Raw genomic sequence first — 18,671 nt, forward strand, 5'->3', positions numbered from 1 at the left:
ATTATGACACACTTCCTTTAATTGGAAGGGGTATTGAGTACAAGAGTAAAGAAGAAATGTTGCATCAAACAAAACCTTGGTTAGGTCACACTTGAAGTATTGTGTGCAGTTCTGGTCACCTCATTACAGAAAGTATGAAGAGGCTTTGTAATTGATACAGAAGAGGTTTACCAGGATGCTGCCTGGATTACAGCGAATTAGCTAGAAGAGGTTGTATCAACTTGGACTGTTTTCTCAGCAGTGTTGGAGGCTGAGAGGAAATTTGAGAGAAGTTTATAAAATCATGAGGGACATAGATAGGGTCAAACTTTTCCCATGGTCGAAATGCCATATACTGGAGGACATGAATTTAAGATGGAGGACAGTTTAAAAGTGATGTGTGGGGCAAATTTTTGCTTTACACAGAGTGGTAGCTGTCAGAACTATATTTCCAGGGATTGTGGTAGAAGAAGATGTGATAATAAATAGAAGACATAGGAGCGGAATTAAGCCATTCTGCCCATCGAGTCTGCTCCACCATTCCAATATGGCCAATTTATTATCCCTCTCAACCCCATTTTCCTGCCTTCTCCCCAACACCTTTGATGCTCTTGCTGATCAAGGACTTATCAACCTCAGCTTTAGGTATACCCAACGAATTGTTCTCTACAGTTGTCTGTGAAAATGAATTCCATAGATTCACTACCCTCTGGCTAAATAAATTCCTCCTTATCTCTGTTTTAAAGGGACGTCCCTCTACGTGATATTTAAAATGCTATTCAGAAACACATATGAACATTTAGTGAACTTAAGGATATGGATCACATACAGGCAGAAGAGATTTGGTTTAATTTGCATTTGTGGCCAGCATGGACATTATGGGCTGAAAGGCTGTCCTGTACTGGAGTGTTCTATGGTTGCAATTTCCTTTGGAACTAAAACCCAAAACTTTGTCTATTCTCATTCACGTACAGTATATTTACTGGTTTTTATTTGCTGAAGTACTCCAGCTCATATTTAGTAAGTGAATTCCATCTGCCTTTTATTTCAAGACGCTTTTGGTCATTAAGCTTCCTGTTGTGGTATTGGCTGCAAATTTGTACACCGCTGTTAAATCAGTCATGCTCTTAATGAACAGAAGTGGTCTCCGAATCGGGCAACTATGGACGAAATTTACTATAACAAATTTCAGTGAAAAAATGTTCTCAACTTTGCATTTCTTTTGGTCTCCCTTTCCAGTTTATAGATGCAACTTCTAATTGATTGCTTAATTTATTATTTTTTATATCCTCTAAGTATCTGGTAGGCAAGGATTTTGGCAAAATTGCTCAGACCTTTGGATTGGTACGTGGACAGAAAGGTATGAGTATGACACGGGCCAAATGTTGGAATTGGGACCAGCCCACTGTCGGCAAGCTGGCTGGTGGTGCAGTGGCATCCGCACCAGACTTCAAGGCAAGAGGTCCCAGGTTCAGAACCAGCTGGCTCCTTGCATGCTTTCCATCCGTGCTGGGTTGAGAGTTCAGCAACTCGGCCTTGTTAAAAAAAGATAAATGGTAAAGAAATGGCAAAGTTGCAGCCCAATGTGCCACAACGCGTGGAGAGAAACATTGTACAAACTTGGTCAGCATGGATGGACAGGGCTGACGGGCCAGTTTTTTTGTGTAGAAAAACTCCATGGCTCTACAACTGAGAGTTCACATATTCCTGATCCATTACCTCACATTCAGAATACTTAATTCAGCTGCAGCAAAGGCTTTGGGATGTCAGATTCTATTTCCCCCCTTGTCATGTGGAACACTTTATAAAAAATCTTTCCGCTCATACTTTCCTCTACTTGCAGTTTCTCTCCCACACTCGCTCCATCCCTGCAGGTGCGGGATATCGTTCAGGGTTTACCATGTTGTCCATTACTCAAGTGGCAGCCAAGACTACATCAGCAAGCTATTCACCCACAGACAGATGGTGCACCCCTGGTCTCGCCTAGCAACCACTCGCACAGGAGTTGGCACGGATTTCAAACAGTGATCAAAATAAGGAATCCTGGCCAACTTCCCTGGACTAAACAGTGGGAATTCTGAGACCAATTTTTAATATTCTACCATTAAGATGAGCTAACTGAGCAGAAATTCAAACAGTCTGTACTTTGGATTTTGCTTGTTTCAGCAGCTTACAACTAGAACTAGCCAAGATCTTGGGCAGTTTATTTCTGTTGATTGAGAAAATCCAAGACTCCTAATTATCATAAACAGGGTGAAAAAGCACTCTTAAAATCATCCAAGCATGACACTCTCTGGGACTTTAATCCTGTTGAGGACTAAAAGAGTGGGGTCTTGGAATAATCAATGATATTTGGTTAAAAAAGATGGCCGTTTGGTAATCATATACCAAAATAAAACTGACTATTCTGCATGGGCTAGTACTATATCAAAGAAAAACAAAGTTACTTTCGATCTCATCCCAGTATTTTTTTCTTTGAGATTTCAGATTGTGATCACGCAGACGACTATCCGGAGGACAGTACCCTAACACAAAAAAAATTCACATTGATGAATAGAAGTCACTGATGCTGTCATTTGTGATATAGGCCACGATAGTGTAGTGGTTAGCGCAACACTATTACGGCTCAGGGTGCTGGAATATGGAGTTCAATTCCAATGCCGTTTGTAAGTCTTTCCTGTGAGAACGTGGGTTTCCTCTGGTTGCTCCAGTTTCCTCCCATCCTCTAAAGACGTGCCGGTTAGTAGGTGAATTGGTCAATGTAAATTAGGTTATGGTTAAATAAGTGGGTTGCTGGGGGTTGCGGCTCATTGGACTGGAAGGGCCCTTTCTGCATTGTGTCTCTAAATAACATAAAATCGGTCACATAAGAACACAGCATAGTAGCGTAGGGCCCTAAGCTCCTGCTGGAAGATCAGGGTTCAATTCCCGCCACTGTCTGCAAGGAGTTTGTACGTTCTCCCCATGACTGCGTGGGTTTCCTCCGGGTGCTCCAGCATCCTCTCTCAGTCCAAAGACGTACTGGTTAGGATAAGTAAGCTGTGGACGTGCTACATTGGTGGCAGGAGCATGACAACGCTTGCAACAGCATGACCACCAGCACCATGTGTACTGGTTGTTAACACAAGCAATACATTTCACCCCATGTTTGGATGTTTCGACGTACATTTGACAAATAAAACTAATCTTTATCTTTACAACTTACGAAGCAGATGCTCTGATTAAATAGCATTATACCATAACTGCCTCCTGTCAGCAACTTTAAAATTCAACTTTTGAAACTCATTATTTTACCTCCTGCTTTAAAACATATACCAAAGTCCAACTGTAATTTTGGCACATTTTATATATTTCAAGCAAGATCAAAATATGGTTTATTATTAAAAGCAATGTGTTAGATGCATTTCTGATCGATGGTTGCATGACATTCTATAAATATTATATCACATACTGTAAAGGTTGTCAGTCATATATGTCTTTCTGACAGTTCTAAATGGACCATGCATACTTGCTGCTGAATAACTTCCTTAAGTTACTCGTATCATTTATATGATTAATAACCAGTGCATCATGAATACATGTGTCTGATAGTTAAGAAACATTAAACCAATAAGAGAAGCATTTTAAAGGTATTCCTAGTGCAATGCAGTGAAAGATATTTCACTAAAGTTAGCAACTATACCAAATTTCTTAGGAACAAGTACAACTAACCTGTATCTTTGATAGTCACTTTCATCATTGTCCAAGCTAACAAGTTCATTAGGACAGGCTTCATTCCCTAGGAGGCTGAGGTACTTAAGTAAAGGGACCACTTCAGCTAAATGATCCAAAAGACTGTCTAATTCAGTGATGTGTCAAAGGTTATGGTTAAGGATTCAATCACGTTAATGAAAAAGCATTTGTACAGAAGCAGTCATAAGTAAAAAATAATTTACATCAGAAACTGACAATCAAATTTAGTGCTGCACTCACGACTTGTCAAAGTTATTGTTGAAGGGGCAATTCACAGCTACCATGTGTCAGAATTTTGGCATATATTGAAAGAATCTGCCTCTTTTTAGTTCACTTTCTTTCAAAGGTGGTTCAGTGTGAAACATTTAAAACATTGACAAAATGATGGATGTTGTGTGGCCAAATGGTAAGCAATTGTTGAAACTGAAACTTTTCCAACAAGGAAACAAACAGTTACTTCACACTGCATCCATCAGGAATATATTCAACCAATTGTGAAACGAGTCCACAGTGGCAAACAATAACAGCCATTTTACCCCAGGAATGTAAAAGTTGGGTTAATATGTTAGCACAGTCAGAATTATGTCTCCAGTCAATTTTAAGACATAGTGTTTCTGCACTATCAGTCTAAAATTTTGATTTAAGAACTTGCCAATACTCATACTCTCTTTGCAGATATTATCGCAGCTTGTACAAATAAAAACACATACGCTGTTAAATACTATTTATCGTCTTGAAGAAGGCTGCACAAAGAGTGTTCGGTTAACATGAAATAATCCTAAAACGTTATCTTTTTCAATTTTAAAATTATTCATCGGCTGCTGCACGAGGGTAGTTTTGGTCACCATTTTAAATTGTATTTATCTCGATTTGATTAATAGTGCATTGCAATGAACAGCATTAATATCCAGCCATGTCTGTTTTTGACTATTTTTCTTGCTTAACATTTTCCTAGGGCCTGATTTTATCGCATTCAATAATTATTCCAGCAGAGGGCCCCCTTCCATCCAAGACGAGCCCGTCCCCATCTTCTTTCAAGATCAGATTTTCTTCCCCCCTCCTCCCCTTCCCTCAGCAACAACCCCCTCCCTCCCTACCCAACCATCCTTAAATCTTTCACAAACAATTTCAAACAGGATTTGGATAGGTGAAATAAAGTGCTGTGATATAAACTAACTTCAGGTCTTCCCCTCACTGAAGGGAGCAGAGTCGTGCATGAACAAAATTTCAAGTGATTTCCTTCGAATGAGATGCCACATAATTTACAACACTGCTGTGAAAAGGATATTTGGTTCTTGTTGATCATCAGAGTATGAAGGTGTGGTAACCTAGGCAACTGTAGGTCACTTCTGAGAAGATTGTTGTCCAGGATTAGTTCTTCCAGGCAGACAAATTCTTCTAGCCCTTCCAGTGACCTGCAACAATAAGGGAACAGGAAAAATGATATGCTACTAAATCAGGAAGGCCATTATCCACGGAAATAAATATTTCAGCCTTCCCTTTCACAAGCTGGAAAGTTTAGGTTTGGGCCTGACAGGCCAGTGAATGACAAGAATTAGTGGCACAGGGAAGACTAGCACAGGCTCACATTTTTCACACTTTGGCAGAATGAAGGATGGGGGTCACTTAGTGAGTAGCCAGGATCTAAAACAAAAGACTTCAGAGATGGGGCCTAGAGGATGAATTTGTCAATGTCTTGTGCCTTGAGGCACCCAGTCTCTCCTGACCCAAACCTTCATTCCCAAGATAAATAACTCTGTCACAGTTCACCTTCATTCCCTGAACACAAATTTCAGTTGTCATCCATCATTCAGTCCAAATATCATATTCTTGCACGGCTAATGAATGTGGGTGTATCATCACTCTCAGATGTGACCACTGTGCAGTCTGAAGGGATGAAGGAATAAAATTAAATGTGATATTTATCATACGGAGCATGAGCTTCCCACAGTGAGCATATATAAAAAAATTCAGCTGCCAACTGACCCTACTCTCCCTTGTAAACCCCGCGTTACTTCTCTGCACCTGGAAACCTATCGGGGTACAGTACTAATAAACAAGTAGCTGTGGTCTGGTGTACTCCACAACGTAAATTGCTGTTTTTAAATAATGGTATATAAATAGAAAATTCTTATCATGAGAATCAGCAAATGGATTGTAACTGGCTAACAGGGAAAACACACACACACACACACACACACACACACATCTAAATGCTTCAGGGGAAGCATAAAGCAAAATGACAGGGCATGAAGAGGGACAAAGAACCTGAAACACTAGAGGGAGTTGCCCATTGAAACAGCCGGCCTCACTACTAAAGCCTGGTTTAGTTTCTGAAACAGGCAGAGAGAATTCTGCACAAATCCCCTTACACCTGTCTGATTTTGATAATTTTGCCATGTAATGTTATTAACTGCTCAGTTAAAAAGGGGCTCCACCACACAAGGACTTGCTTATTAACTGTTGTTTTCTTGTCATCGGCACAATGTGCATTACAGTGATTTAATCAGTGAAATTTACAACTGCAAGGGGATGGTTGAGGGGAGGTGGAGGGGGGAGGGGGATCGTGGGAGTGAGGTGGAAGGGAAAGAGGGTGTTGAAAAGTGTTTTTTATTTAAGTGCCTTCTGCTTCTTCCTTGCTGCTTTCTTTTACACTTTCCCACCCCATGCTTGAAACAAATAGCAAATTAAATAGTAATGACTGGTAGTTGTTTTTGCACAGTTTTGTTTAAGGCTGATGAAGGATGTTATGATGCCTACTGTGTTTTTCTACTCACACAGCTCTAATGACCTGAAAGCTGCCTATTATCTCACCCACAGGTACCATCTCCTTCAGCTCACTGCAGGGCTCGAACACGCTCCCAGAGGAACCCCAGCACAGCCCAGAGATTTACATCGCAATTTCCAAAGTCACATCAAGATGACAAAACATCAAAATGCATTTCATTCTGCCCGACTCAAACGGAAAGAACTTTAAGTTTCCACTGTAATTAACCCTATCCTCGTTAAGATAATTATGATCAAGCTCTCTGTCATAGCTAATATTCCAGAATCATTGCCCATGGCTCACACTTCACCCTCATTATCTTACAAAAATGTTGCACGAAAACATGCAGTGGCAACTGGCTCCCCTGCTGAGAGCCAAGGCGGCTTTCTTTTGAAGGGAGTTGGGGAGGAGTGGGGGTAGTGTTGGTGGTGGGGGCTGTGTTATAAGGATAGGTCTACAACACCAGTGTGAAAAAGCAATGTTTAGATTCAAACAAAGCAGCACAGACTAGGGAGTGACAGGCAAATTGACATGCTGTTCAGAGGGCAAATGATAAATGTTTGATGAATTGGCAAATACTGAGGGAGTGATGGGCTTCATATGTGCATAATGGACTAGCTGCCTTTCAGTTCTGATTGCCTGCCAAGATAAGAGACCGTAATGAATGAGCGAACAGAACCCTGCTATAAAAAAGTGGGATTCAACTGGTTTTAATAAACTTAATAAAAGTGCAAAAGCAAAGAGACCGGCAGTTGAAATGAGATGTGAGAAATGAGCGAGATTAGATCAACTTTAAAATCTTGCTGGAGCAAAGTTGCAGGAGGAGAAGGAAGTAGGAATAAAAAAAACAAAGTTCTGTCACCGAGGCTGCGAGACAGAGTGCCTCCGGTGCACTGGGTGAATTATAGACTGCCTCTCAAGATTCACAGCCCTCCGTGGTAGGAGGTTAATATTCTCACATGTCATTAGGTCTGCTGGCTCCTCTGATGGCTCATTGAATCAGGCAGCAAATTATTTCCTCATGCTGGAGAGGACACCACACTTCAAAGGGAAGGAGCCAGGGTCAGGCTGGCTCTGCAGTTTGATTAATGACTCAGGATCAGCAGAGGTTGCCTGTAGGTATGAATGTGACTGAGTCTTTTGACAAGGCTGACTTTAGAGCACGTCTTGACCCAGGCTCTTTCCAACTTTGTTTCGAACATTGCTTTCGACCAACCTGATGGGGACTGTCAGTTAAGTTTTTCACCTTTTACACCGTGCTTACCAAGGATGGGAGTCATTGCCCGCACAGCTTGGCATCTGTTATTTTTTAAAGTGTAATTTTCTTACTAAGCAAGTCTTTATTTTAGTGATTTGACTCAAAATGCCTAACTGTGCATGTACTCCATTTCATAAATTATAGCTGGTTCCCTCCGATATAACAGCATAACTATTGACAGCTTGTTTGAATGTAGAAATAACACACTGAATTATCACTAAGCAACTGTCACTTCTATTCCCTCTGATCAATCACATTTGATGGATGTCATTGATGCAACTGTGGCAATGGCTTCTGTTAAGCAACTCCCTGTATCCGACCACATCAAAGCACTCTAACTGGCCAACACCTGACCCATTCCCCTGCACCCCCCTCCCACACACCCCACAGATAAGCATTTTAAATGAACCAAGCAGAAATTCAGAAGATAGCCTTCAAAGCCAAGTCAAAGACAAAATGCTTTTCCTATCACTAACTGTATGCATACTCCTTCAGGCAAGAAAGAATCTCAGTATTTGAACACAGAGTCAAAACAAAATGGCCGATTATATAATTGTGAGTAGGTTGGGGGCCTCAACAGCAAATAAGGGATTAAAGTCTCTGTCACCTGTGTTGTCAATCTCATGGGCACCTTTATCACCACGCTATTCATTTTTTTTTAGCTAACAGATTAAAATGCTTGTTCTACAGTCTTTGATCTTCCGTTCAATGACGTAAATCATCTGAAGTCTCCGACAATTTCTGCTGAAGTAATTAGTACAGACTGAGTACCCCTTATCTGAAATGCTTGGGGCCTGAAGTGTTTCGAATTTTGGATTTTTTCTGATTTTGGAATACATAATGAGATAGCTTGGGGTTGCCATCATTTCCAACTCTGAATTTATGTGCTACCGGGAAGCAGTCTTTGCATGACACATGTTCATCACAAATATGTACTGATGCAGCCATTTTGGATGTTAGATTTTCATCAGCGACAATCTTGGCAAACTCATCAATTAATTCCTTTATCACCACAAATCTTCATAATTTTAATACCGTAACTTTTCTTAAATTTCTGCAACCAAATTGCCGAGTCTTCACAATTATCTTCAATTTTCAGTTCGTCATGATAGACATTTGCTTGTTTCATAATCAGTGTATTGTTAAGAGGCATATGTTTGCTCTGATGCTGATGAATCCACTCTATCAATACAATTCAAGATCTTCATTTTTCCCTTTATGCTATGTAAGCTATTTTTCATTAACTTCTGTTCATTGCATATATGAGGTCACCTCTCAGAACCGTCTGTGGAGCGCAGGGACATGCATATCACCTGTGAGCCTTCCCAGCGCCTTGTGGAATTTTCTATTTTTGACCACGTCAGAGCTCAAAAAATTTCGGATTTTAGAAGTTTTCGGATTTTGGATCAGGGGTACTCAGCTTGTATTTGTAAAAAGTTTTCAGCAGCCCCTACAGTATTTTCCCCATCCAAAGAAATTACTTATATAAGAACCTTCCATCTTCAAAAAATACACCTGACCAGCTCTCTTCGTAAACTAATTCATGTAGATCACATATATTAGAGACTTTATTATTTCAAAGACAAGGGAAATCAATTGTGTTTCTTTATAATCTATCTAGGACCCTAGGGTGGTAAATTTCTGGTAAGGATTTAGATTCAAGATTCAAGAATGTTTAATGTCATTTCCAGTACACAAGTGTAAAAGAGAATGAAATAATTGTTACTCTGGATCTGATGCAGTCCCAAAAAAATACAATAAAGAACACAATAATAAAAAGAACAATACTTTATACTTTATTGTCACCAAACAATTGATACTAGAACGTACAATCATCGTAGCGATATTTGATTCCGCACTTCCCGCTCCCTGGATTACAGATTGATAGTAAATATTAAAAATTTAAATTATAAGTCATAAATAGAAAATAGAAAAATGGAAAGTAAGGTAGTGCAAAAAAACCGAGAGGCAGGTCCGGATATTTGGAGGGTATGGCCCAGATATGGGTCAGGGTCCGTTCAGCAGTCTTATCACAGTTGAAAAGAAGCTGTTCCCAAATCCGGCCATACGAGTCTTCTAGCTCCTGAGCCTTCTCCTAGAGGGAAGAGGGACGAAAAGTGTGTTGGCTGGGTGGGCCGTGTCCTTGATTATCCTGGCAGCACTGCTCCGACAGCGTGCGGTGTAAAGTCCAAGGACCGAAGATTGGTGTGTGTGATGTGCTGCGCCATGTTCACGATCTTCTGCAGCTTCTTCCAGTCTTGGACAGGGCAACTTCCATACCAGGTTGTGATGCACCCTAGAAGACTGCTTTCTACAGTGCATCTATAAAAATTAGTGAGGGTTTTAGGGGACAAGCCAAATTTCTTTAGCTTTCTCAGGAAGTAAAGGCGCTGGTGGGCCTTCTTGGCAGTGGACTCTGCTTGGTTGGACCAAGTCAATAAATATAAAGACATAAAATGTTCATATACGTAGATTGATTATAGGTCCATAAAATGACCAAGGCATAGGAATGTCTGTGCATAAGGTGACTGACAGGAAATGACAAAGTAGTGGTGGGTCGGTGAGTGGATGGAGGTGTTGATCAGCCGTACTGCTTGGGAAAAGTAACTGTTTCTGTGTCTAGTGGTCTTGTGAATGCTACTTAACCTCCCTCCTGATGGGAGTGTGGCAAACAGTCCATGAGCAGGGTGGATGAGATACTTCATGATGCTACTGGCCCTTTTCCAGCACCTTTCTGTATACACTGTATGTCCTTGATGGTCGATAGGCTGGTGCTGGTGACGCATTAAGTAGTTTTGACTATCCCTTATCGAGGTCTCCTGTCCACCACAGTGCATTACATACATTACAAATCTCTGAATGACTGGGAACTTAATTCAGAATTTGAACTAAATTTTCATAAGCCTTAGAGATTTCCCTGATGAAACCATCAATTTGTACCCATTGCCATTTGTTATAAAAACATTTAAAATTGGTTGTACATTTTAAATTATTTAGTTGACATCTCACTCGTGAGTATTCCAGTACACATAAGCTATAAATACTTGCACATTTATCAAGTTTTGTTTGAGCTACTGTGAATAATATGAAGATGGTTATTTATTGTTGCTTATTGCATTACTTTCCTTTTATTTCCTGAAGTATATCAAGAGCAATGACTATACATGTAAGTAAATTCACATCACTAAACTTATGAAACTGGTATATGCATTGGGCAACAAACCACCACTGTATATTTAAAATCAACACTTTCATGCTTTCCCCTTTATATCCAAACTAAAAGTTCCACAAAATCAACAACGAATTAGTTTTGCCAGTACAACAAAAACTTCAGTTATCATGTTTTTATCATATTGTGTTTAGTTTTGTGCTGCATTGGATCCAGATATAACAATTATTTCATTATCCTTTACACTTGTGTACTGAAAATAACATTCAACAGTAATGATTCCTGAATCTTGAAAAGCATGTAACTTTATTTCTAGAATTAAGATATTTGGAATCAGAATCTGAATCAGGTTAATAGTACTGACATATGTCATAAAATTTGTTGTTTTACAGCAACATTATTCTTCAAAGAACACAATGAAAACACTGCTTATAATATAAATGACTAATTGTGAGAGTTGCAAGTTTCACACATTTCTGAAATTTACATTCTGACATGAATAAATTTTATGGGACATGATTATCTCAGGCAAGGCCATCATTTTTGTAGGGGAAAGTTGAAAGGGTAAGGACTTTATTCTCTAGAAAGTAGGAGAACGAGTGCAGATTTGATAGAGGTGTGCAAAATTATGAGAGGTATAGATAGGGTTAGAGCGAGCAGGCTGTTTCCAGTGAGGTTGGGTGAGACTAAAAGTAGAGGTCATGCATTAAGAGTGAAAGATGAAATGTTTAAAGGGAACATGAGGGTAACCTCTTCACTCGGAGGGTGGTGAGAGTGTGGAACAAGCTGCCAGTGGAAGTGGTGGAAGCAGGTTTGATTTCAATATTTAAGATAAATTTGGACAGGCACATAGATGGGAGGGGTATGGAGGGCTACTCTTTGGGTTCAGGCCGGATGATAGATTGGCATGGACAAGATGGGACAAAGGGTCTTTTTTTGTGCCGTAGTTCTCTATGACTCTATTTATTGCCCATTCGTAAGTGACCTTGAGATGATGATAGTGAACCACCATCACAAACCACTCCGGTGCCTTATAGTGAAGAGAGTCTCCTGGAACAATTAGTGAGCCATTTTGGGGATTAAAACCGGTGACAAGGAACAGTTATTTATTTCTGAGTCAGGATAATATGAGACTTGGAGTGAATGTGCAGTTGGTGATGATCCAAATTTCCTGCTGTCACTGCACTTTTGATGGTGCATGTTATGAGTTTGACAGGTACTATTAGAGTCACCCAAGGAAGTATCTGTAAATCTATCAACACACACTCAGTGTTTTAGGAACAGCTTCATCCCCTCTGCCATTAGATTTCTGAATGGACAGTGAACCAACCCTTGAATACTACCTCACTATTTTATGCTCTTTTTGCACTAATTATTTTTATATATATATTTCTTCTTGTAATTTATAATATTTTTATACATTGCATTGTACTGCTGCCACAAAACAAGATATTTCACGACATATGTCAGTGATATTAAACCTGATTCTGATTCCATTGAGTAATGTAATGATGGTGAGGAGAATCAATGTTTAGGCTGGTGTATTATGTACTGATAAAGTGAGCTGACTTGCTCTGGTGTAATGTTTCTGGATATTGATGGTGCAATGCTTATTTGCCAAGTGGAGAACATTCTATAAGAGTCTTGAATGGGACACATTTTTCACAAAGAGCACCACTGACTAGATACGTTTCAAATATTCTTCCTTCTTAGCATACAAAGTACTTTCATAGCCTTTTGACTTCATGAGATTTACTTGTATCATTTACATGAAAAATAACAAGTTTATCATGTTATATCTGGGTCTCACAGATATTTCCACATACATTTAAGACATGAGGAAATTAACAAAATATGCCCTTACAATCATTGTATTAACAAAAAATTTATGAAGTTCCACAATTGATTATCTTCCTTCTTTGAATAAAGAAGATAAGAAAGTTCCCATGATTGATCCTTTATCTGTGCCAAGATATCCAATATCAAATGATGAAGGCCAATTAACTAAACCTGGGCCTTTGTACCTCCCTCTGCAACTGGATTGCCAACTTCCTCGTTGGCAGACCATGATCATTGTGAGAAGGTAATAACATCCATGCTGACTTTCAACATAGTGCACCTCAAGGATGTGTGCTTGGCCCACTGTTCTACTCTCTCTACACTTATTACTGGTGTGGCTATGTAGCTTAAACAGTGTTTATTAATTTTCTGATGACACCACTGTTATTGGTAGAATCGCAGATGGTGATGAAGAAGCTTCCAGGAGTGAGTTAAGATTGTCAGGCTGAGTGGAGTTGCAACGACAACCTTGCACTCAGTGTCAGTAAGACAAAGAACATGACTTTGGACTTCAGGAAAGGAAGGTTGGGAGAACACACACCAATCCTCATTGAGTGGTCAGCAGTGGAAAGGGTGAGTAGCTTTAAGTTCCTTGGTGTCAACATCTCAGAGGGTCTATCCTGGGCCCAGTACAGAGTGATTGTACCAGTGGCTTAACTTCATTAGCACTTTGAGGAGATTTGGTATGTCACCAAAGACTCTTGCACATTTATGTAGATGTTTGTTGAACGGCTTTCTGACTGGTTCCATCACAGCCCAATATGGAGCTCTAATGCACAGGATCACAAGAGGCTGCAGAAAGGTGTAGACACAGCCAGCTCCAGAAATGGCATAATCCTCCCCACCATCAGGGACATCTGAAGACAGACGTGAGAAGGCAGAGAGGAACGTCTGGAGAGATTTCTGAAATGCCCCGTTCGCTGCTGCTGCTACTGTGCGATCGAGAGTCTCTGGAGGTAAGGCCCCAAAATCCCCAACTTTGCCTGCTGCTGGCGACCGAGGCTGAGGTCGAAGCGTTCGGCAGACATGGTGCTCGGTACACGGTGTCGGAGGGCTGGTCGGAGGCTCGAAGTTTTCGGACGACTCAGAGTCGGACTGTGGTCGGGCATGGCAGGGAGAGTTTTCTTCCTTCTCCCGTCTGTGTGAGATGTGGGACTTTCGAGAGACTTTGAACTTTTTAACTGTGCCATGGCCTGTTCTTCTTCAATTTATGATATTGTTGCACTGTTGTAACTATATGTTATAATTATGTGGTTTTTGATAGTTTTTCAGTCTTGGTCTGTCCTGTGTTTCTGTGATATCACAGCGGAGGAATATTGTATCATTTCTTAATGCATGCATTACTAAATGACAATAAAAGAGGATTGCGTGTCCTCATAATCTAATCTAATCTTCACGAGGTGGTGCGTTAAGGAGGTGGCATCCATCTCTACGGGCCCTTGCCATCCAAGACATACCCTCTTCTTGTTACTACCATTGCAGAGCTAGAAAGGGAGCCTGAAGAACTACACTCACTAATTTAGGAATAGCTTCTTCCCCTCCACATCAGACTTATGAATGGTCCTTGAACACTACCCCTTATTCCTACTTTTTTTTCACTATTTATTCTTATAATTACAGATTTTTATGGCATTACACAGTAATGCTGCCAGAAAACAAAATCTTATAGGCATCCGTTAGTCTCATGAGACCATGGATTTGCGCCTTGGAAGGTTTCCAGGGCGCAGGCCTGGGCAAGGTTGTATGGAAGACCAGCAGTTGCCCATGTTGCAAGTCTCCCCTCTCCATGCCACCGATGTTGTCCAAGGGAAGGGCATTAGGACCCATACAGCTTGGCACCAGTGTCGTCACAAAGCAATGTGCGGTTAAGTGCCTTGCTCAAGGACACATACGCTGCCTCAGCCAACGCTCGAACTAGCGACCTTCAGATCACTAGACGAATGCCTTAACCACTTGGCCATGCGCCAACACAGAATTATCACATCATATAAGAACAAAAATCATATCATACCATCTTCCAGTCAAGATGGCACCTGTGTGCAATGTTCCCACAGTCCACAACTTCTGGAGAGACCATGAAACCATATATTTCGCTTCTTGTATGTCCTTTACATTTGTTTTTCATCTCAGAAACAGAATCAGGTTTATTATCACCGGCATGTGATGTGAAATTTGTTAATTTAGCAGCAGCAGTTCAATGCAATACATAATCTAGCGGAGAAAAAATAAAAATAATAATAAACAAAATAATAATAATAATAAACAAGTAAATCAATTACATATATCGAATAGATTAAAAATAACGTGCAAAAACAGAAATTCTGTATATTTTTTAAATAGTGAGATAGTGTCCAAAGATTCAATGTCCATTCAGGAATCGGATGGTGGAGGGGAAGAAGCTGTTCCTGAATTGCTGAGTGTGTGCCTTCAGGCTTCTGTACCTCCTACCTGGTGGTACCATCTTGAATGTGATTCTAGAACTGTTGGAGCCTGTGACTTGAAGTTTGGAGATCATTTGGATGCTCCAGCACTCTGCAGCCTTCGAGAGGATTCCAGGAGGCAGAGGCAGCGTGTGCAAACCTAGTGGCGAGAAGGCTGTGGTGGGCGCAAGCCCATGTTCGACTCTTTTTCACCGATTAAAGCTTCCATTGTTCACTGATTGAGTGATAGAGAAGACTGAAACATTGAGGCAAATACAGAAGGTGACCGCTAGCTGCCAAGCTTTTCAATTGCTGGTGGGATCACTCAGGCTGCCGCTTTGCCCAAAGGATTTTATCCAGGTTTTCCGCGTTTTGGATATTGACTTGGACTATGGATTTTTTTACAAACTTACAGTTTTTCATAATCTGTATTTTTCACTGATCTTTCTTGTGCGGGTGAGGGGGATCTGGGGTTAACATGCCTATTTCATTTCTGTTTTATTTTGTGCTAGGCAGGGGGAGTTTGGGGGGGGGTGATGATCATGTTGCCATTCCTTTCTTTCTTGGATTATGGCTATCTGAAGAAGAAGAATTTCAGAGTTGTATACTGAGATACAAAATGAACCTTTGAACCTTTGATATACCAGTGGTAATAAATCTGATTCTGACTGACACAGCACACTAACAGGCTCTTCAGCCCACAGTGTCCCTGCTGGGCAGTGAGTACCTAAATATACCAAACCTATTCAAAATAGTTCGAAGTTCAAAAGTAAATTTATTATCAAAGTACGTATATGTCACCATATGCAACCCTGAGATTCATTGACTTGCAGGCATACTCAATAAATCCATAGTGTAGGAGCCACGTGTCTAATTTATGTCTGTATTGTATTTTGTATTGTGCGCTCATATGGGTAATTTGTCATGTGGGTTGGGGTGTGGTAGAAGTGAAGAGAATAGTTACATATTCATGCTTTGTCTTTAGTCTGGTTAGAGCAGGGGGTTGGTTGGGGGAATTATTTATTTTGGTTGAACACTTGGTTTAGCAACGTTTAACGCTAATGTTTAAGTACGTTTGAATATACTAAGACTGATTATTTCATTATATCGCTGGTTTTAGTTTCATTAGTTTTTTATTGTTACAAAACAGTTTGTTTTGTTGGCTTCTTAATAAAGGGTCCTGATGCCCGTCCCTTGGACAACATTGGTGACGTGGAGAGGGGAGTCTTGCAGCATGGACAACTGCCGGTCTTCCATACAACCTTGCCCAGGTCTGCACCCTGGAAACCTTCCAAGGCGCAAATCCATGCTCTCATCAGACTAACGGCTGCCTATAATAAAGGGTCGGACATACTTTCTTCGACTTAGAACCTCGTTTCTTTGGAGTGAGTCATACAGTGTCAACTCCCCGTGCTTAGTTTCTGAGTGGCTTTGCTTTGTTTTACGGTAACCGTTACACATTGAATAAAAACCATAACAGAATCAGTGAAAGTCTGCACCAGTTTGGGTGTTCAGCCAATGTGCAAAATTCAACAGACTGTTCAAATACAAAAAGAAAAAAATAAAATAAATAAACAATAAATATCAAGAATATGAGATGTAGAGTCCTTGAAAGTGAGTCCATAGGTTCTGGGAACAGTTCAGTGATGGGGCACGTGGAGTTCAGTGAAGTTACTGCCTTTGGTCCAAGAGCCTGATGGTTGAGGGGTGTTAACTGTCTCTGAACCTGCAGGCATGAACTCTGAGCCCCCAGTACCTTCTTCCTGGTGGCATTAGTGAAAGAGAGCACTGGGTGGTGGGGGGGGGGGGGCAATCCCTTATAATGGATGCTGGTTTCCTGCGACAGTGTTTCATGTAGATGTGCTCAATGGTGGGGAGGGCTTTACCACTGATGGACTGGGCTGTATCTATTACTTTATGTAGCATTTTCTGTTCAAGGACATCGGCTGTGAATGGAACCAGGCTGTGTTACAGCCAGTCAATACACTCTCCACCACACATTTATAGAAGTTTGTCAAAGTTTTAGATGACATGCCGAATCTTCACAAACCTCAAAGAAAGTAAAGGCACTGCCATGATTTCTTTGTAATTGCACTTACATGCTGGTTCCAGGGCAGGTCCTAAGAAATCATAGCAGGGAGGAATTTAAAGTTGACGACCCTCTCCACTTCTGATGCTCCGATGAGGACTGGCTCGTGGATCTCTGGCTTCCTCAATAATCAGCTCCTTGGTCTTGCTGACACTGAGTGACAGGTTGTTGTTGTGACACCACTCAGCCAGATTTTCAATCTCCCTCCTATATGCTGATTTATCACCACCTTTGATTTGGCCTACAGCAGGGGTGTCATCAGCAAACTTGAACATGGCTTTGGAGTTCCCAGGCACTCTTCCCTTCCTCTCCTTCGCCACGGTGTTTCAAGTACTCAACTAATGCTATGGGAATTTCTCCCTCCATGACACCCTGAAGCAGTGGTTTCAGGCAATATCCGCAAATTTCCAATCTCTTAAACCTATGCCCTCTGGGCATAACACATCTGCCAAGAAGAAAAGTTTGAACAGATTGGTAAATTCTCCCCTTCATGTCCTCAGCTCTCAAGGAAACAGACAAGTCAACTCATACTGTCATAGTTGAAACATTCTATCCCAGGCCACATTTACTTATTTAATGAGATAGAGCACCGGGTAGGCCCTCTAGCCCTTTGAGCCATACCACAAAGCAACACCCAATTTAACCCTAGCCTAGTTATGGGACAACTTACAATGACCAATTGGCCGACCAACTGGTACATCTTTGGACAGTGGGAGGAAACTGAAGCACACGGAGGAAACAGCACAGGGAGAACGTACAATCTCTTCATGTAATGACCAGAACAGGCCAAGAACTGAAGATTGGAGCCCGGCATCTGCGAGTCCGGCACCAAGCACTTGAAGCTCACGGGCACCCTGTCCTGGGGTTCGAGGCCCACCTGTGTGTGTGGGGGGAAGTGAATGGGTGGGAGGGTGGAAAAGGGGGCTTGTTTTGCTGTTGTTATAGCTGCTGCCTGTGCAGTTTGGCTGAACATTGTGGCATTCTATTTTAGCACTAGATTTGTGGCATTACTGCGATTTGCTCCACCCCAACATACTTTGGTGTGTTGGTTGTTAATGCAAATGAAGCATTTCACTGTATGTTTTGATGTACATTTGACACTGTTCCCCAGATGTGGCCTAACTAATATTTTATATCTATTACCTCACTCTTATATTTTATGCCCTGTTTTATGAAGACAATATCCCGAAAGTCTTTTTAACACCCATTTCTGCTGTTGCTTTCAGGGATCCTAGAATGTGTACACTAAGGACATCTATTATTTCCCAGCTTTCGACCATGTAGTACATCCAAGGTTCATGAATCCCTCCCAAAGTTCACCCCCTCAGAGTTTTTCAGGGTAATATTTTATCTGCCATTGCTTAGTCCATCCTACCAATTTAACAGTATTGTTCTTTAGCTATAGGTCGACCACCACA

At 41.0% G+C, this 18,671-nt stretch overlaps 1 protein-coding gene across 2 annotated transcripts in view; it reads right to left on the reverse strand.

The window, feature by feature from the left end:
• The window catches only part of lrmda (leucine rich melanocyte differentiation associated), a 1,142,867-nt gene that overhangs the window by 412,367 nt on the left and 711,829 nt on the right, over window positions 1–18,671 (reverse strand). Inside the window, exons 3-4 of one of the 2 annotated variants that reach the window (XM_063070163.1) lie at window positions 4,998–5,126; window positions 3,691–3,828 (exon numbers count right to left, since the gene is read on the reverse strand). In XM_063070163.1, coding sequence (XP_062926233.1) covers window positions 3,691–3,828; window positions 4,998–5,126 — 267 coding nt within the window. The remainder of the gene's footprint in view (window positions 1–3,690; window positions 3,829–4,997; window positions 5,127–18,671) is intronic. The other variant, XM_063070164.1, reaches the window with a different exon arrangement.

Source organism: Mobula hypostoma, chromosome 18, assembly GCF_963921235.1.
Source record: "Mobula hypostoma chromosome 18, sMobHyp1.1, whole genome shotgun sequence".
NCBI classification, from domain to species: domain Eukaryota; kingdom Metazoa; phylum Chordata; class Chondrichthyes; order Myliobatiformes; family Myliobatidae; genus Mobula; species Mobula hypostoma.